The sequence below is a fragment of the Melanotaenia boesemani genome, chromosome 13, assembly GCF_017639745.1.
Source record: "Melanotaenia boesemani isolate fMelBoe1 chromosome 13, fMelBoe1.pri, whole genome shotgun sequence".
NCBI lineage: Eukaryota > Metazoa > Chordata > Actinopteri > Atheriniformes > Melanotaeniidae > Melanotaenia > Melanotaenia boesemani.
In genome coordinates, this window is record NC_055694.1 from 17,161,196 (window position 1) to 17,182,289 (window position 21,094).

General features: G+C 38.9%; 1 protein-coding gene across 3 annotated transcripts; it reads right to left on the minus strand.

The window, feature by feature from the left end:
* Nucleotides 1-78: 78 nt before the first annotated feature.
* LOC121652238 (ATP-dependent 6-phosphofructokinase, muscle type-like) lies at nt 79-21,062 on the minus strand. Of its 3 annotated transcripts, XM_042004901.1 has the most exons (23): nt 14,718-14,784; nt 9,921-10,031; nt 9,040-9,113; nt 8,845-8,922; nt 7,117-7,306; nt 5,839-6,004; nt 5,467-5,511; nt 5,021-5,129; nt 4,822-4,917; nt 4,644-4,736; nt 4,417-4,542; nt 4,256-4,320; nt 3,816-3,879; nt 3,561-3,707; nt 2,866-2,936; nt 2,699-2,786; nt 2,453-2,605; nt 2,206-2,370; nt 1,871-1,932; nt 1,514-1,625; nt 1,336-1,435; nt 537-642; nt 79-446 (listed from the first exon to the last, which is right to left on the minus strand). In XM_042004901.1, the coding sequence occupies exons 2-23, from the start codon at nt 10,009-10,011 to the stop codon at nt 305-307; spliced, it is 2,343 nt and encodes a 780-aa protein (XP_041860835.1). In that variant the 5' UTR covers nt 10,012-10,031; nt 14,718-14,784; the 3' UTR covers nt 79-304. The 3 variants fall into 3 exon arrangements, with proteins under 3 accessions (XP_041860835.1, XP_041860837.1, XP_041860836.1); XM_042004903.1 differs by lacking the exons at nt 79-446; nt 537-642; nt 1,336-1,435; ... (17 more) ...; nt 9,040-9,113; nt 9,921-10,031 and adding exons at nt 13,657-14,106; nt 15,030-15,318; nt 15,415-15,486; ... (8 more) ...; nt 20,387-20,485; nt 20,964-21,062 and having other exon boundaries at nt 14,718-14,917; XM_042004902.1 differs by lacking the exons at nt 79-446; nt 537-642; nt 1,336-1,435; ... (17 more) ...; nt 9,040-9,113; nt 9,921-10,031 and adding exons at nt 13,657-14,106; nt 15,030-15,318; nt 15,415-15,489; ... (8 more) ...; nt 20,387-20,485; nt 20,964-21,062 and having other exon boundaries at nt 14,718-14,917.
* Between the last annotated feature and the right edge of the window lie 32 nt (nt 21,063-21,094).

Consider the following 21,094-nt stretch of genomic DNA (forward strand, 5'->3'; position numbering starts at 1 on the left):
TAGTTTAATTAAGTGTTCTTTATAATCTCCAGAATAAAATATAAATCTGCTCCATGAAACCAACAATTCAACATTTTCTTTTAAATATGTCTTTAATCAGTTTCTTGAAGACAACTGAAGTTGTTTAAATAGTTGCAAATACTGAGTTTCTACGAGACAGAAAAGATTTAGGAAAGGAAAAAGCGACAGCAAATCTTTTATCAAGTTGCAAAGACAAGTTGTTGGAAATGTAAAATAATTTAGTAATGGAACAGAGAAAATGCCCCCTGACTGGCCATGATGGTTCTCATAAGGCTGCAGACATTTACTTTCTGTGAGAACCCCTCTTGTTGATGATATGCTCCATGTCAGCATGCTCAGATGTGTCCAGTTTGATGTCATACTTGGCCAAGATCTTCATGATGGGCCTGATTTTTAGCCACCACTGTGACTTTGGGATACGGTGCCTGCATTAAACAGAGAGGGGATCAGTTACTTTCCTTCATACTCTAAGCTCTACTTAGAATAGTCTGCCGCTGGGTGGATGTGCAGCTTACTCAAAATCTGTGTCTGCTTTTAACTCAGCAAGAGGCTGGAAAGTGAGTGCCCTCTTCCTCATGCCCAGAACACAGGCCGAGTCTGGTGTGTTAGCAAAGATGCGACCTAAAAAAAAAAACAAAAAAAAAAAAAACATAGAAATTAAAATGTTTAAATCTCTGTTGCAGAGTGATAAGAAAAATTATCCATCTACATAGTCAAATATGTTATAGAATATAATAATCAATGGAGTCAAATGGACATACCTATAGTAACAGTACTTCCATTGCTTAATGTTGGTACTATGCTCTGATCAGTCATGATATTACAACCACCTGCCTTCTTTGAGACCCACTTTTGCTGTCAAAGCAGCTCTAGTTCTTTGTGAAGACATTGGCGGCAGATTGTTTGACCTTTGAAGCAGTGGGCCTCGGTAGATTGTTATTAAAGAAGATGCCACAAATGCTTGAGCTGATTTTATTCTGGGGATTTTTGTAGAGACTTGATTTTACTTTTAATCTACATTGACTTTTCTTTATATCTTGGCTTTTTGTCATGTTCCTGCCGTATGGCACAGGCATGTTATCCCGTTGCTAGAGCCCATTGATAAAATGGAATACCAGTGCAATTACTCTGTTTATTAGCATGTCATTTGTGTTACCAAAGCATGTTCATACAATCAGACCACATGGACCAGTCCTCCAGCAAAACCTGTCCCTCAAAGCCCCACTTCACCTCACCCATCTTTGGTTTTAATGCTACAGCTAATCAGTTCATTCCAACAAATGTGCTGAAGAGTTTGGTTTTGAGAGCACGTACCATGTCTATAGCACTCTTTGAGCTTCTCAGTCAGCCACAGAACAGACTTGGCACCCATCTTTGTGCCAAAGTTCCTGTCAAAGGGTGTTGGAGTGCCACCCTGCAGTGGTTAGAGGACAAACAGGTAATTGCAGCACAATGCAGAATATAAATATACTCCCAGTGCTTTTCCACACACCTGCTGCATGTGTCCCAGGACGTTCTTACGGCAGTCGAAGATTCCTTTGCCCTCCTCTGAGTACAGGTTGAAGATTAAATCAGTGGTGTAGTTGGAATTGCAATTTTCATTCCTTTTGTAGAATGAAGAGTCAGACATTATTCTACGGTCATCTTGAAGGAAATTGAGCTGTTATAGTTATTAGATGTAGTAAGGGCCCTTTCATAGTAGATATTTTGAATGGTGATAGTATCAGAAGGCAATTAGCATTATCAATAACATCACAACTACTCCAGAATGCTGGTATCTGAGCATTTTTCTTCAATAATCTTTGCAGCATTGTAATTCTTCTGTTTACCAGAGGAAAAAGAAAACTACCTTAGAATCAAACCTCTCTTCACTGTTGTCTTCATCTTCTGCAGAAGATGCTCTACGTTCGTCTGTAGGCCAGTTTCACATATACACAAAACATGTTGCTCATTTAGCAAGAAGGTTTTAGTATTAACAATTGGACAGCAAACATAAAAAGATCCAGCAAACTGAACTTTCAGAATTTACATAAAATACAGTAAATTATTTGCTTGTATGCATTTTTTCTTGTGAATATTTCAAGAATGGGCAGGATTCCTTCATTCTTTCTTTCAAGTCAGTAAGACTGACGTGCATTATGATGCAAAACTGAAAACTATTTTAGAGGCAAGCCCTCAGTTCACCTCCAAATCTCTGATGTTGAATTTTTCCTCAAAGATGTAGGCAGCATCAGCTCCAGCAGCCAGCCCCGCCATGGTGGCCAAGTAGCCGCAGTATCCGCCCATAGTTTCTACAATGAACACGCGGCGCTTCGTTCCAGCTGCAGACTGTTTGATTCTGTCACAGGTCTGCAGAGAGGAAAAAATAGAAATGTGTCAAACTTTGTTTTTCCAGTGTGTGTCTACGTGTACTTGCTGTTTAGCCACTAACGGAGGTGATGGTGTTCAGAGCAGTGTCAGCACCAATGCTGAAGTCAGAGCCGGGGACGTTGTTGGACACGGTGGCAGGAATGACCACCATAGGAATGCACATCTCTTCGTATTTCTCTCTTGCCTGAACTAGCTCCAGGCCTCCGACATAGGCCTGCAGCAGAGGAACAGAGGAAGCCTCAATTGTTTGTGTAAAGGCAGAAAGTATCAAGATTTAAAACATTAAAAAGGAGAGAAACTGTCTGACCTCAAATCCACCAATGATCACCAAAGCATGGATGTTGAACCTTGCAATATTCTGGCTGATTTCTTCCAACATTTTGCCTGGAAGAGTTCTGAATGAAACACAGAGGAAAATCAAATAAAAATTAAAACTGAAATAAGAACCTAAATACAATATAAAACAATAAAAACCTCTTGGTGCCCAACATCGACCCTCCTTTTCCAGTCCAGCCAGTCACTGAAGTCCAGGTGATAGGCTCAACCTGAACACAACCAAAATAACAAATCTTAAAATGTTAGGTAACGAAATCTAAACTAGTTATTAGTAAACAAGAAAGACACATTTCAGAGTACATGTATAGAGGATACAATATAAAGAAAAATATTTTTGTAAATGTCTTTTTTGAAAAGTAAAAATTCTGGTTTTATAAAATAAAACTCTAAACTCTTAGTGTCATTAGTATAGCCTTATCGGTGCACAGAACTCTAGTTGTGCTCAGTACGTTAAAGTAAGGAAGCAGTGCATGCTTAATTATATATTTTATAGATTACGTTTAGACTATAGATACAGGACACTGTGCTGTTCTTACTTTTATTTTTTGCCTTTTGAAAGCATCTGTGCATCTATGGCTCCAATTCTGATTCAACTTACATCCTGTACTCTCCTTAAGCATGTTTATATCATTACTGACCCTGTATTAGCTAAACAGTCAAAGCAAGTTCTTGTCCAATGATTATTTTCTGTACCATCTGTCATTTTGACAGTTATCATAAAAGCAATGATATAACATTTCAAAGACAAAGACTTTTCTAGAAATTAAAGGTCATTTTGTCCCAAATCTTTGCACAAAACCATGTCTGGAAAAAAGATGGAAAAGTGCAGGTACCTGTCCATGAGCCAGACCATCAAAGCCATCATGAACAGCCAATATGTTGTGACCCTGGATGATGCCCATTCTGACTGCTGAACGGACTGCAGCATTCATGCCGGCGCACGGAGCTCCAATGTTCATTATAGCCACATTGATGTTGCTCTGCCATTGAGATAGACAGCTAAGGCGTCAGGTGTAAATGTCAAACGTCATCATTAATCATTTCTGATCAGTACTCAGAGTTTGGTGCATAAAAAGGTTGGCACTCACCTTAACATCTGGAGGATTTATGTGAGCCAGCAGCTTGTATGTGTTCCAGTTGTTCTCAAAACTTCTGCAAAGCATAAAATCAGGTTGACTTAGAAACAAGATAAACTGGAAATGTGGCGAACTGTTAAAGATTAATATCACCAGTTAAAAATCTTTCAATCTTATATTTCATCATAATACTTTATCAAAATACATTGTGTTTTGTCATAGGTTTTTACTACAATACTTTAATTTTCTTCCATAATATCATCAAGACTGGGAATTTCAACGGTCATAAATGATAAAAAAAAATCTCATTATAAAAGCTGTGGTCAAAGATAAAATAAGAACATTAAATAAGCCTAAAACAAACTCTTCCTGTTTTATCGGCTTGCATACCTGAGAAAGTGAAAGATTGACTTTAATATGAACCAGCTGACATTTGACATGATGATACATACTTTCCTCTGAGTTTGATTGCTTCTTCAAATTTGCCCTGAGACATGGCAGCAGTCACATCTTTGGTCTGCACAACAAAAAGAGACAAGGAAACATTTTTGCATGTCTCTTAATAGGGTAAAACACTCAGAAAGCACATTAGGGGATAATACTCTTGACATACCACTTGCACACACTCCATAAGCGGTAATCTGACTGCCTGATTCCCAGACAGGCTGACCACACAGGCAGGGGTGTCTGGAGTGGCCTCTAGCAATGCCATCACTGCTTCCACACCCATCCTGCTGCCCTGCATGACACACAGACACCTTCCAGATCAGCAGGCATGTAAGAGGATAAGAAGAGGTAGATTTGCATACTTTATTTTTGCTGTTTCATTGCGATAGTCACCAGGATTCTGTCGAAGGCCGAGGGCGTTCCTCCTCTTTGAACATGACCAAGAACAGTGGTGCGAGTGTCAAAGCCCAGTCTGTCAGTCACTAACTGGAAACAAATTAATCCAGTTTGTTAGACATTATGACACTCAGAACAACACTTCACACCTTTGACTATGTAAAGTTGAGCTTGCCTTTTTGATTTGGTCAGATGTAATTGGTTTGCCGTCTCTGGAAATGGCTCCCTCTGCCACAATGATCACATTCAGACGGGAACCTCTGGCTCTTTGCTAAAGAACAAGCAAAAGGAAATTAACATATAATAATGCATTCTTACTGGTATGGGTAAAGAGAAAGAGAAAGTTGGCTTTCTGCAAATAAAGGCAAACTCACGTCTGTTAGCCTCCTGCATAAGTGGTCCTCCCAGCCCTCATCTGGTGGCATCTCTGGAATGAAGACCCAGTCAGCACCACAGGCTAGAGCCGTCACCAAGGCCAGGTACCTGCACCCACACACAAGCAAAACACAACCATTAACAGCAGGATCCATACCCTATTCTGGCTTAAATTACTATATTTCTTCCTATGATAATACACTGTTATGCAGATCTAAATATGTTGGCCCCAAGGAACAAACTCAACATGTCAGGAACTACAACAGAAGAAATAAGTTGTCTTTTTATGCTGAAATTCTGCTTCATTGTGTCAAATTATGCAAGTTCTTGTAATTTAAAGAAAAAGAAAAGAAAAAAAAAAGATAGGGAAAAAAGCTAAATATTTTGCTTCCAACTATTTCATTAAAACCAGTGACACCTACAAACAGATGAGAAAGGTACTGACCCACAGTGTCTACCCATCACTTCCAGAATGAATGTCCTCTGATGGCTGTGGATGAACAGACAAAAATCACATTGATGTACCTGGAGATTCTTCATATACACTCAGAGCATACTATAAATGAGTAAATCCTAAAAGTTTTTTTCCCTTTACTACATCAGGCGAGAGCTTTTTCTGCCACCAGTACCATGGGCTGATGATATTGCATTTTTTCCTTCTTCCCCATCTGAAATATCATACTTTTCTTCTGATTTCCTACCTGTGCAAGTTCACAATCAACCAATTAAACTAAACAGTCTGTTTTTCACTCTTTTGGAATTAATTAAATAATTTTTTATGTGCATGTACAGGAAGGGTGGTTCAGCATTCACTGACCTCTGTGCAGTTGTGGTGATGGCGTCTACCACCTCGATGATGCGGTGTAAGGCGGAGTCAGTCCCAATGGTCATGTCAGTGCCACAGAAGTCGTTGTCGATGGAGCCGACCATGCCGACGATGTTCAGATGGGATGATTTCTTGGCTTCTTCCTCTGTAATATTACCTGTAATATTTGCTCCATTATTCTGCTGTAGATTCGTTGGTGTAATTGGGGTCATTGTTCTATTGACCTAATTTCAGCCAAGCTTCAGCTGTTGGACAGATGGTCTCACAACTGACTGAACACTTCGGTATACGTAGGAGTTTATGATTGACTGGAAAGTGCCATGGTCATATGGCTGCAAAACAAATCCAAATCCTCTCTTTTCCACCTGCATGCATGAAAGTTAGTATGAGCTGTTTGTGTCGATATGCTGTGTTTAAGTTTCTCTAAAAGTGGTGTTGTGCATCATGACTAAAAAAATCTTCATTTTGGTCACGTTTGTCAAAAGTGACCTTGTTCCAGAGGTCTTGGGGTTAGCTCAGATGTGTTCTAAGAGAGGAGAGATTTTCTTCTGTCACCTCTTAAAAACAAGCCATATTTATTTAGTCTTTTTCTAATTTAACTGTCCCTTAATTTAACATTTAACACGCTGTAGTTTGAGATGTAGCTTTAAGTTTTCTGCAGTTTCTCTGAAGATTATGCAGACTGGCCCTAATGTGAACTTGTTGGGATGTCCACTCTTGAGAAGAATGCAAAGTTTTATATTCTCTTGAAAGTTTCTCACTTGTGAGTAATCGCTCTCAAATTAGGAAAATGGACTCTAAATGGTTTGGAAGTGCATCTGATTAGCAGCAACCTCTTCTTGTGTTGTTAATTCCTTTCAAAGCAGTGAGGTTGGCCTTAGTTTTCACACTCTGCATTTTTGCTAAATAATCAAAGATGTATTGTCTTAATGTATTTTTGAGATATCTTTTAAATGTATTGTTCATCTAAAATTGTATTTACATAGTTTTTTAATATCTTGCAAAAACCAGATAACTTTTGTCCTGATACATAAAACCTTATAGTTAAGGGAGGATGAACTTTTTTCCATGTGACTGTATATGATCAGTACTTTTAAAGCTGTTCTAACAGCAGAGGTTGTTAATTTTCATCATATCTTCCCTCTTTTTAATAAGCTATGGATTAGAAAAGAGTATCTGAAGACCAAGGACAGATTGAGACTGCTGGAAAGAAAGAGCTGAAACATTTTACAGATTTACAAACAGGCCTCTTTCAGCCCATTTCTTTACCAGCTCGGACCAGGTCGACCAGCAGGCTGCTCCATTCAGTCCTGAACTCATTGGCTCCAGTCAGACTGCCGTCACCTCCGATCACACAAAGGTTGGTGATGCCCAGCTTCACCAAGTTGCAGGCTGCCTTCATTCGACCCTCCCTGGATCTGAAGTCTTTACAGCGAGCGCTGCCGATGACAGTTCCACCCTAAAATAGAGAGGAGGAACTTTAAGGCTGTGAAGGAAAACAAGCTTATCGAAAAAGATTTGTGCTTATATAACCAGCAATGTGTACAAAAACTAATTAATCAACCTCAAATTCAAATCATGTGACGTCACATCATCTGTGGATAAGTGGGAATGATACTATTGGCCAATGTTAGAAGTTGCTATAGTCCATGCCGACTTAGCAACCCAAGTTCATGCTATGCATCCTCTGCTGCCAGGCAGCTTTATTTAGACAACAGGGATGATAGAAATGTGACTTATGAGCTTCAGTCTTATTTAATCTCCTCCATCCCTTAGAGGGCAGATGTGGCCATTAAATGTCATCACTTTAAAATCTGAGTATCAAGTTATCAAAGCCTCTGAGGCTTGGAGGAAGCTGAAAACTCCAAGTGGTGTGGTTAAAGGGTCGGTTCAACAAGAGTGGGATGTTTTTCTATATTTAGGCCAAGTGTTAAAGCCACAACGTTCCCTGACTCCATATGTCTCTGCTAAAAAGAAAAAGTTTCATTTGATTCACACTGATAACATTTTTGCTATATTTTCTTTCTAAATAATTAGTTCTAATTAATTGATTACACTCACTTTCGTTTTCTTAAAGCAACAGCAGAGAATTTCCTTTGAATATCAAAACATGGATAAACTGAACCAGACATATGGGATGATACACACCTCTGACAAAGAAAAAGTGGTAAAATTTCATAACATACTTTAACTCACTGGAGACTAAACTTACCTATCCTTTCTGTTTAATACTGCTCTGGTCCAAGACTGACGAGTACAGCTCGAAACACTGATTTTCCCAAAAGATTTTGACCATTGAAATCTCACTCAATAAAAGAAACAGATGATCCGTTTGCACATGGGTGAGAACAGTCACAAAGCAGCTATTTGGCCATTTACACCCGACCCTGCACTCAGAGAAGTTTGCCTTCAGGGCTCTCTGACTGAAGTGCTTCAGGAAGTGAGGCGTATGTGTAACGGAGCTGTTAAGTCCACACAAAGGAAAGCTGTGACTGAAAGCACTATCTCGGTCTTACCCCTGCCACTTTGTATACAAACAAATGTAAATAGAGGCATCAGAAACTCTCACTTGCAAATATTGGTTACTTAGAACTAATATCTACCATAATAACATAAATAAAATGAAAGCTACATATCTGACCATACACCTTTTCCTTTTTAATTGATTAGACTGATCCCTTTAAAAACAACATAACTTGAGCTGATGGACAACACAAAAACAATATATGACTCTTGTTGAAGCTGTTTGGTAGAATTGCGTCTGATCACATGGGGATCTTAATCGTTTTATAAATTATAATGAACAACGTCTGAATGTTGGCTGTTGTGCATCTTGGTTTGTTGTTATTTTGGTATGCTGATAGCGAGGAGAGTTATTACATCATACATGAGCAGCATGACATCATCATGTGGGGATCATTTTGACTGAGGACAGGTGAGGAGATGTTTGGAGGCTTTTTTGCTCTGAACGAGTCTGTTAAGCTGCATGTCACTCACCAGTTGAAGCATCATTGACACACTTTCCCAGGTGGCAGGGCGAATGTTTTCTCCTCCATCCACCAGGCCCTGGTAACCCTACAGCACAAATACAAAGTTTGCTTTCACCATTTATATATTCCTCAGTGGCTGGTGGGTTTTGCATGTGATACTATGGTGAGTTGATGTACAGTTACACCTGTATCCAGCCCATACCTCATGAACAAAGTAGACTTTGGCTCCAGTATAGAGACCAACTCTTACTGTGGCTCTTACTGCAGCGTTCATACCTGAGAGATACAAACATTGCCTGTGATGACTAAACATAATACAGGTCACTTTAGTATTTCCTTTTAGATATCAACTATAAACTTTGAGCACCATTTTGACCTTTAAGTGACTTAGCCTGCAAGTTGGCACTAGATGAGACAAAAATAACCATTTCGAAAGAACAGGATCAAAGTTAGGTCTATGTCTTGTTTGCCATCTCACCCCGGATGTCAGTACACTAAAGGCCACGGTGGGAGTTTGTGTTGTGACAAGCTGGCATGCTGCAGCTCTTGTTTCACTAGACAGCAGCTGTGGGTGGGTGGGCACTTCTTTCCTCCATACCAGAAAAAGGTCAGTACAACTAAAATTAGCCCTAAAGAGGTAAATTAAGGGAAGATGTGAGGGCTAAAGAAACAGGTCAACACAAAAAGATTGCTCAGAAATGTGAGGGAAACGAGCTGGTGGAAGCAAAATGTCACAAGTCTAAAGATGTAATTCCTCATGCATGCTCTTGACTTTAAATAAGATTTACAGACAAACATCCATCAAAGTCTGATAGGTGGTTCTCACTTGTGCCACTCTGACATCTTGGAAAAGTCCCGTTATGACCTTAACATGTCATGCAGTCAAATCTTTACCAGGACCCTTTATTTACCTCCATAAAACAGACTGGTAGAGCCTGTTGGGATTTATTGTTGCTCTCTGACCTTCAGCAGGGATTAAGATGCTATCCAGCTGACTTTGCCCCTTCATCAGAACTTGTTTTGTGTCTTAATAATCTGCAATAAAAATGTGACTGAAAAAACAAAGCTTCATCCTCTGCTTACCTTGGGCATCTCCTCCTGACGTCAGCACAGCAATGGACCGTCCAATTCCCATCTTTGTGGGATCCATGGTTGGATGGAGATCCTTGGACATGTCTAGACAACACAGGTGTCCTTGAAGAGGGGGGAAAGAGGAAGGAGAGAGTACAGAGCGCTTTCCTTTACTTTCTGCTTCTCAGGGGGAGTCATGAGGGAGGGCAAAGCCTTTATAGACTACTGTTCCAGCTCTTGCCCCCTCCCACTAAGACCTCCACCACTCACACACCTACTCACACAGCTCTACTATATATAATCAGGCCCAGGAATCACCTGCAGTTACAGCGAAATATGATGAACAAACACCAGTGCACCAGGAGTGAAAGCATCTTGGATTAAAGGTTTTTTTTGTTTTGTTTTTTTTGTTTTTTTTTCTAGTTGATATGCTGCTGTGGAAAAACTGTTCGCTCTAGAAGTTCCCCAAACTGTGTAGGTGAATGACTGCAACTGGAAACACTCAGGCCTAATTACTTCCAGCCCTGCCCAATCAGTCTAATCACTTAAATACACCATTTTTAAAAGACGGTTAAAAGATGAGCAGCACATGTCAAAATCAAAAGGAACAGTCCACAGATTTACACTGTGACATTACCTGCAAATACAGAAGTGATCAACCACTAACAAGCCTCCAAAAGCTGCCATGATTCAGCAAAACATAACCCAAAAAACTTGATGCCTTTCTCACCTTAAAAAATATTAGGACTCGATCTTCAGAAAGATGCTTAACAGAAACGTCTTCTGCTGGAAACTGGCAAAACGAATGCCACAGAGAGCATTACAGTCCATCTGAATTTTTGATTAACTCAACTTGGCAACCAAACAAAACTTGTTTGAGAATACGTGTGGACTGATGCGTGGAAGATGTCCTATTACAGATGTTGCAACCTAAAAACACTGCAGATCATCATAGAAAACATCTTGACATTTCTTAGAGAAGCAGAAGTGTATTAATGATGGCTGCATCCCAAATGTTTGAGGTCTTGCTTCTGTCATATCTTGTAGTCTGAGTAAATAAAGCTGTCATCAACACATTTGCGCTTTCCTTATTGTGAGTGATCAAAATGCCTGCTATGACAAGTCTACAGTTAAATATGCAGGTGGCAGTCTAACGGCAGATGTTTGCTGCTTTGATGTGGTTTTCAATAAAAAAAAGGCAAACATTACTTCTGTAGAAGAATGCCAAAAGGTCCTCTAACAAGGTAATGACTTGAATACACAGAGCAGAAGAATCACTTCTACTTCTGCTTGCCTTCAAAGGAATAATAAATAATAATAATAAAAAAAAAAAAACACCGAAATGAAGATAATAGTTTTTAATATATGGGTGTTAATGCTTTGGACGCTCACCGTCCTGCAGACTTTCATTGTTTCCCTGCTCCAACACACCTAACTCTAAATAATGGCTCATTAGCAGACTTGTGCAGTCAGATTCATTTAATGTGAATCAGCTGTGTTGCAGCTGGAAGACATCTAAAGGACCAGGGTTGGGGACCACTGACACAGGTCATATGAATGCCTTTGTTCTCATTTAAAATGTCAGTCAGAATTAAACTGATTCAAGATTCAATATCTTTATTGTCATTATGCAAGCATAACATATTTTGAGGAGTCTCTTGCTTAAGTACACATAAATAAGAAAATAGAAATATAACAGGCACACACATATAGGTAAAAACAAAGATATAAAAATATATAAAAGATATAAGAACCCTCTATATTTACAGAAAATGAGAGAAAGAAAGAATTTACCCTGATTGAGCTGCAGGGTATCCCTGTCACATACAGAACACTGTGTAATAATACATCTCCTCTCAACTGGATAGTGTCACATGATTTAACAGGAAGCTGACACTATATCTTTACCATGTTACATGCTCCAGAAAAAGGCTTGAACTCCAGGCTGGCTCAGAGGCAATCTGTGGAATGCAAGACATATCTCGTATCACATAATCCGTCCTCTGCAGGAGTTCATGAAAGTGGAAAGAACATTACAGACAACCTCAGGATTTACTGGCTGGAGTCCTGAAACAGCTGCTGTCAGTGGTTTTACTGTATGACTGGTCAAAATAGATACAAATTTGAACAGAAAAGTCCAGAAAGCTAAACACATAAGTTGAAACCATTATTTATTCTTGGCTTAAGAAGAAATTTTTCTTTTTATGTTTTAAGGTATAATGACTAACACTTTTGGCTTGTTAAGACAGCTGTAGTCACAGCAGCTACAATCATTCTTGCCACTGGAAGACTTGACCAGCATTTACCGAGTGGGTTAAGCTGATGACTGATAACTCTTATGCATCAATGACAGTAAAGCTGAATGATAAAAAAAAGGCCAATTTGACTGGGTCTGGAGAAATTTTCTCAATTATATATGCGTGAAATAGATGTGTTGTGTTATGTACTAATATATATATATATATATAAGTAGGGGTTGTTCTTACAGCCCAACACCGTGTAGGACGTTTGGCATTTGCCAGAGAACACCAAGATTGGCACCGTCACCACTGGCGCCCTGTGCTCTTCACAAATGAATGCAAGTTCACACTGAGCACATGTGACATATGTGACAGAGTCTGGAGACGCCGTGGAGAACGTTCTGCTGCCTGCAACATCCTCCAGCATGACCGGTTTGGCAGTGGGTCAGTGATGGTGTGGGGTGGCATTTCTTTGGGGGACCGCACAGCCCTTCATGTACTTGCCAGAGGTAGCCTGACTGCCATTAGGTACTGAGATGAGATCCTCAGACCCTTTGTGAGACCATATGCTGGTGCGATTGGCCCTGGGTTCCTCCTAATGCAAGACAATGCTAGACCTCATGTGGCTGGAGTGTGTCAGCAGTTCCTGCAAGACGAAAGTATTGATGCTATGGACTGGCCCACCCGTTCCTCAAACCTGAATCCATTTGAGCACATCTGAGACATCATGTCTCGCTCCATCCACCAACGCCACGTTGCACCACAGACCAGGAGTTGGCAGATGCTTTAGTACAGGTCTGGGAGGAGATCCCTCATGAGACCATCTACCACCTCATCAGGAGCATGCCTAGGCGTTGTAGGGTAGTCATACAGGCACATGGAGGCCAAACACACAACTGAGCCTCATTTTGACTTGTTTTAAGGACATTACATCAAAGTTGGATCAGCCTGTAGTGTGTTTTTCCACTTTAATTTTGAGTGTGACTCCAAATCCAGACCTCCATGGGTTAATAAATTCAAATTCCATTGATAAGTTTTGTGTGATTTTGTTGTCAGCACTTTCAACTATGTAAAGAACAAAGTGTTTAATAAGAATATTTCATTCATTCAGATCTAGGATGTGTTATTTTAGTGTTCCCTTTATTTTTTTTGAGCAGTGTATTACACACAGTTCCCCATGTCAAATAAAATGCACATACATTTATTTAACATGGTTGAACTGTGTTAACTTATGTATGACACATCAAAAAATTTGATTAAAAACAAAAGGCAGTCGTATTCCTGATAACAAAATTTTATTAGGACTTTTAGCTCAGTTCTATGGTAATGTGATAAAATATTGTGAAAAATCAACGCTACACATCTTTAATGTACAGAAAACAGAAATGCAGGTTTTGATTGAAAAGTGTTCAAGTGTTTACTTGACACATTACATGATTACTCATGTTTAAAACAATTTGAAAAAAAAAAAAAAAAAATCCATTTGTAGTTTTAGTCCCTTTGAAACATTAAACAGTTTGCCATAATGCGAGGAGGAGGAGGAGTAGCAGCTTCATCTCAGAGGGAAATTTTTTTTTTTTTTTTTTGGCACAACTGGTAATGTTAAAAGAATTCATACAAGACCATCAGTAATATACATTTATTATAAACACTATACATACACTAATATTTTCAGTCCACATCTGGTTTGTTAAAAAGCTGCAAAGCTCCAAACCTTATTTATACCACTGTTGTAACTAAAAGATCAAAAAGTCTTTAAAAACTTGAAAAAAAATAAATCTACGTAAGTGACAGTGTTAGACAAGCATTACTTTTCTAGTCAATACAAAGATTAGCTTTTCACAGTTCAGTAAAACTAAATGAAGATGTAAATGTAGTGCAAATCATCTCTGGTGCAGTGGAGAGCCGTGCAAAGACAAAGGACCAGCGGAGAGATCAAAGCCAATTGGAAGAAATCTCTGGAAAACAAAATGGAGATAAACTTCTGTTTAATTTGAGCAGAGACCATTTAAAAGTTTACTTTTATGTATGTTTGCAGCATTTTAAGGTCAATGTGCGTTTTAACATTGTTTTGCTTATTTTTAGTCTAAATTGAGAGATTTGTAGTCTGTACATAAAGCCCAGTACAAACAGGAAATCATAGTGTGTAAGTATGTAAATCACATCATTTCTCTGAATGCTGCTGATAAAAATAAACTTGGTTCTAATCAGTGCAACGTTGGCCACTGGCCTGTCAGAACATTTAGTGGATGACATTTAGTGATGGTGGCTGAATTTTGCAGAAAACTTTTCATCAAACTTTCCTATTACAATTTGTTTTTCTGACACAAAGGAGGGAAGACTAAAAAGGAGCAAAATTTTGTATCATAGGTGACCCATAATTTCATAATTCAGTGGCCAGTTTATTGCCTTTTTAAAATTTAACCATGGTTGATTTACTGAGAAATAATAAGAAATAAAAATAGCTGGAGAACCGCTTTTACTTTGCACTCTTTGTTTAAAAAAGGAAAGAAAGAAAAAAAAACAAACAATAAAACATTGCATGCAATCGCATCAGCTGCGTACTCACATTAGACTCTTCAAAGTGCAAGATGGAAGCCAGCGGGTTTCCACAGCGAGGCAGAGGGGGAGCGAACCCGGGAGCGTCTGGGACAGACACAGAGGTGTAGGAGGCCACCTCCTCGTCCAAACGTAGCTCCTCCAGAGGAGGAAAACGCTTGCGCAGCATAGCCACTGCTGGATTTGGATAAGCCTTTGGAGCAGCAAGGCCTGTAACAAAAGGAAAGACACTTGAATAAAGTGACTAATTGCAATCAATCATTTTGACGTCACTTTTAAAAACAGGACTGAATTATTATTGGGTGTGAGGGATCAGCATTACCTCTGTGTAGATGCAGAACAGCATTGATCTGACTTAGTTCAACCTCAGCAGAAATGTCATTGTGAGCTGTTGGCACCTTTCCCTGATCTGATGAAACTGGACCATGCTGGTTCTGATGAGATGCGCTTTCCAGGTTCTCAAAACGTTGGACCCTCAGCTGCTTTTTACCCACTGAGAAAAAAATGACAGACTCTCTAGGTGGTGCTTGTAGTAACATATTCTGCTCCTTCTCCTCCTCCTCACTGCTGGTTTTGCTCAACTTCAACTTTTCTTCACTGGGAGCTTCATTCTGAAGATGTTAAAGAAAGAAAACAGTGATCTCCCAGTTCATTTTGATTTCACTTCATACAGATGAGGCTTGAACTGGAGACGACTCTGCTTGTACCTGAAGAGCTTGGTCCATCACGTTTATAGTCTGCTCATCTTTTGGATCATCAAATAATCTCTGGACGACATCCTGCTAACACACAAAGTAATCTGAATTATAAAATCGGTGTAGTTTATTTCTGGCTTCATAAAAAAGTAAAAAGAAAAATACAGCCACATCAGTACTGACAATCCAGCATTTCCCTTTCCAAACCCTTTTCTTGGATGTTTGTTTTCTTAGATTTATTAAAAATATTGCTGTGGACATGGTGACACTTTATTTGTAGAAGACAGTTAAGAAAGCATCAAGTTAGTCATTTTACTGTTTCTATTTGGAGTTACTGGAACCAGGTGTGACTTTCAAAGGACAAGTTTAAAAAGCCCAAAGATGATATTTATAACAATGCACTGTATGATGGTCACAACACGGTCATGCAATAAAAAAGAAAAAAATGCTGCTCTTTATTGCTTTTTTATCTTAATTAAATTTTATAAAAATGAACCAGCATTTGTTGGCATAAATGAGAAAATTAGCTGTGAAGTTTTTGTGTTCATTTCTGCTGCAAACTTTGGCATTTTAGCAGAAAGGGGAGCCCTAACAGGATGTCTGAGAAATCAGTTTCTTCTGCATTGGCTTCATTTTTCAGCTCTGGTACTTGATTTTTTATTCTTATTTTTGCCCTTTTTTCTTTTGCCTTACATTTATAATTTTGACTTGTTCTCACCTCCTGATGTAGCTGCAGGTTACTTTTGCAGTTCCTACCTCCAGGAGTGCCATATAGTGACTGCTGTGTCAACTGATGCCATTTCTGAAAGCAGAGCATGGTGAGATAAGGCAGTGGCTGTATGAAACGCAAAGTGCAAACCCGACTGCAAGTATTCAACACACAAGTACGGACCATAGCAGACATGGGCTGGTGTAAAGTGTTTCGGACCCTCTGTGGAGTCCATTTCTTCAGTGGAGTCTCTTTGAGAGCCGCTGACCACAGGAAAGAACCACATCATCTCAATATCAAGGTAGATTTAAAAAAAAAAAAAAAAAAAAAGTGGATGCTTGAAGATAACTACCAATTCTTACCAACTGGATGAACAGTTCCTGCACAATTTTTTGTAACGGGCACTCTCTGAGCCTAAAAAGGGGAACAACACAGTTACTTTCAAAAGCAAGCAGGTAAACTAACCCCCCCAAAAACCAAAAAACCAGACAGTTGTAAAAATGAAAAAAGGAAGAAGAGCAGAAGTAAAAAGACACTTGACTGGCTCATACAGTGTATGTTGAAGTGCCTCTGACAAATGGACTGGCCGAATTTTTGGGTGTTGCTCCCACAGGCCCTCTGTCCTTCACACCCTCGTCCAGGATACTTTGCAATGCAGCAGGGTCTGGTGAGAACTGGGCTGATTTCACTGATGCTGTAAGAAGTGCACAAAGAGCTCATTTTCAGCTGGTTTTAATAAAGCACAACTCTGTCAAGTTTTGTATAATGTACACACCAAACTAACGCCAACTACCAACTAACACCCTTGTACACTTATGGTCTGCCTGCCAGCACCTCCAAAGGTTCACAGAAACTGTCCATTGCTGGATTGTTAAATTGTCCAATATCTGTTAAAAAAAGGCATACACATGAGACGTATCTGGATCTGGAGGACAGAACCCAACAGAGCTTCCAACTCTGGATGTTGCATTTTTATTCTGAGAAGCTCTTTGGTCAAGTTCGGATGCTTTTAAATTTTCTGCAGAGATGAATGTGACTTGATTTGACACAAAGTACACGCAAACACACACACACATTCCCAGTATCATTGCAGCACTCCCATTTGATTTCAGTCTGATGTTGCATTTTAAGAAAAATAAATGTAAGACTGCATCCATCATGGCTGGTGTAATGCAGCTCAGTGATGGTCTGGTAATGTTTGACTTATCTCCTCACCATGTAGATGACCAAAAATCCACTTGGATAATTACCGAAATAGTAGTTGGAATAACTTTGCAACTAAGATCCCAAATCACAGCAGAAAGCTAACGGGATCTCTTTTGGGAACTGTCATCTGATCAGAAGTAACTCTGTGATGTCACCGAAGAGATCAGCTGTCTGAGGAGAGCAGAGCTTGAAAAACCATGTCATAATAGGACTGGATATCACTGCTAACTTCCTTGATTAATTCGATTCACATCAGCCTGATTTGATTAGATTTCGATTAAATCCAATTTGATGTTAATTTATTTATAGATTATGTAACAGCACAAGTTTTTATTATTAAAGACACTCTCAGATAACTATTTTTAGAAAACAATGAGCCTCCAATATCTTGGAGTAATTAGATTACTGTAATAATCTGACACATTTACATTCTACATATTTTCAAAACATTCAGTGTTTGCTTAATATGGCATCATCTCAACGAGAGAAGTGGATTTGGGGCATATTGGTGCCTTGTCACAGCTGTGAATATAATCCACCCAAAAATATTTGTCTTTCATATTTATAAAATTTCTTTTAGTTTTCCAGCCTTACATTTACAATTTTTTATTGCCAGGTGTCCAGAATCAAACAAATTAAAAGTACTATTTTAAAAATAAATCAGAATTTGGCATTATCTCAGTGAGAGAAGCTGATTTTAGACAGAAACGACACAGACAACCTTTCAGTTGTGTACATATGCTAAGATCTCGCCGAGCGTTGGTAAGTCATGCAAGAGTAGGGACACTGTTGTCACCAGAAAGGGAATCATATTTAACAAATAAATAAATAAAAATCGATCTCAAGAGTTTTATTAATCAATATCGAATTGATTAAATTTCAAGCGATTCAAGTCGATTAGCGATTCATTTTTAAACCAGCTCTATTTGATAACGTCAGATCAATGTCGGAAAGCGCTCACGTGTTTGTCACAGGTGTCTTTTGTAAGTTTTTAAACCAATAAAGCGATTGGTAATTGGTAATAATTGAGTAATAACTATTTTGATGACATAAAGAACGCACGAGGATGTCTGTATTACTGCGACACCTGCAAAAATAATGCAGTTTTCCTATTCTAACGCTAGATTCTGTGTGAACACATGGTCAAAGTTGTTCCTACTTATCAGATCATTTCTAAGTACAAGATCGTAAATTCCACACTAAATACGCACAGATCTGTAAGCATTGTTGATAAAGAAGGGCCCAGTCTCTGCCATCTAACTGGAAACTTACAATTTGCAAAAACTCACAACTCAACCATTTCTCTTGCGCACTGCTGACCTGTAGTGGATCCAGCTTTTTGTTGATTCTTCATGACAGACACTCGCTGAGGCTGCAAACAAAAGGGTTTGTAAAATGTGTGACGCTGACATTCCTACATACTAAAAACACTTAACAGAAAAAAAAAAACTTCAGTAAATACAAATACCAAAACAAGGTGCTATTACACATCTGATGAAACTAACTCACCAGATAGTTGTATGCTTTGGATTGTGAAGTTGCAGATATTCGACCCATGATACCTACTCCCTCGTTCCGAAGGATGCTGAGCAAAGCTGCATGGTCTGGCTGGAAGTTCTCCACTTTGTGAGAAAAACAACTAAGAAACATGTCAAACTTGCCAAATTTCACTGATAATTATGACAATATCAAGATTACATAAACTTAAGATACTGCAGGTAAAATAAAAGGAAAAGAAAAGGCTGAATCTTAATTGTGTACTTTGAATCATCTCAATGCAAAAGATGCACACATTCATCCAAAAGTATCAGTGAGACATCACTTAAGCAAAGCATAAATGAAAGTGAACTGTTAAATAGTAGAGAAAACCTCACACATACCATTTAAAGCTTTTGAAGGATTCCCCTGCATGGTTGGTTGTGCAGTCTGACCTGCATTTGATATCTTGGATGCATCTTTGAGACTGAGCAGGTTCATGTTATCCAAACAGATCTCTGCACTAACAGCAGGCTGCACAGAGGAAGCAGCTTTATTCTGATGCATTGTGCCACTAGCAACAGATGACTGAGGATTGGACAAAGTTTTTGATGCGTTGAATGGACCAGACTGTCCCAACAGCTGGGATACTTTTTCAGGGGTCTTTCCCTGAAACTTCCCTATAACTTTAGTTGAATCCCCTTTGCTGCTCAGCGCAGCTGGACGTTTAGGAGGTTTTGCATTACAATGTTTGTTTTCAGATTTAACTGCATGAGTCCTTGATTGTGGAGCAGGTAAGGGCTGTCGATTTTCAGCAGTCCATTTTGTGTTTTTCGGCTGGGACAGGTTGAAAGGTAAAGGTCGGGTGTTTGGCTTTTTCTTCTTAGCTTTCCCCTACAGGGAAATTAATAAAGTATTACACAAGGATAATCTAAGTACATAAAATTAATTTCTTTTGAGCTAAAGGATATGAAAGAGGCACTTACAGACAAAGCTTTCTCTTCCCACCTGAGGTGGGACTGGTTGAAGTCAGAAGGTGTCTGAAGATGGAGAGACTTTGCGAGTACTGGGAGCCTGCTTACACCTAGTTGCAAAGGTGGCCTCCGACACGATTCTGCTGCATCTTTGTTCTCTCCGTCTTTGTCAGAAAGGCAGGGTGAAGGCAGGAGTTTGAAAAGCTTTGGTTCAGCTTGTTTTTTGTTCTGCTCATTCTTCATTCTGTGTTGACAAAAAATTAAAAAAAAAGTTTTTAAGTGTTAAGTTTACTTGTTAGTGCTTCTACAATACCCATGTCTTTGTTCAGACTGCATGAAAAGTAGATCAGTCTCAAATTGAATCTTTGGGCAAAACTGTAGGGAATGTTATATATAAATAATCAAATTAACTTTGTGTGTTCAGACAAGATCAACCTATTTTTATGGGCTGCTGCTGCAAGGACATCGTCTTTAGGAGAAAAAAAAATGTTTTTAGGAAAAAGTTTTCAGTTTCTTTAGATACCACAAATACAGTTTGGGAGAGTAAAGTAATATGATTCAGTACAGACACGTAGAGAAAAAGTACATAAGAGTGGCTCTAATTTATTAAAATACTTGCCTCTGAAAGTCGCAGCGGATTTTGTTCTGACTTTGCTGACGAAGGACTGGAGAGGAGTCCATGGTGACTGGAGGACGCGAGAGCTGAAGATGGAAACAACTGGTGGAGCAAGAAGCAAAACTATAAAAACGATGCTCAGGGTTTAACAAGGTGAATACGAAAATTGACACAATACGTTACATTAAGTGTGTTTAAAGTTAAGATATGAAACAGTCAATGAAACACCATGTAACCAAATGCCAACATTGTCCGCTGTACATGATCTAAATCACAAATAAGTAAAAGAACTACTTAGGAATAATATGAAAATGATATGACAATAACGAATTAAAACTGCAAACACATGTTAGCATGTAAACTTATTCACAGTCTAAACCAGGACAATGCCATTCAAACAAAGAGGTTAGCTTTAACCAGAGTAACAGAAGGCTAAAGTTAAAGCACACGCTACACACGACCAGTTGTTAGATACTTCACTAACATCCGGAATTTAAAGAGGCCTCTACTACTTCGTTTAGAAATTCCAATCATATATTTCCATTGCAATATATTCGTAATAATAATTCATTAGTTTTACCAGGCGCTTTATGCTGATTTAAAGATCCCCCTTTCAGTTCTTTGCCAAAGGCAGCAGGGCTGTTAACTTCCTGGACATTGGCCGTTTGTAAAAGGCGCGCTTCGCTATTGGTCGTAATAAGAAGCCGAGTC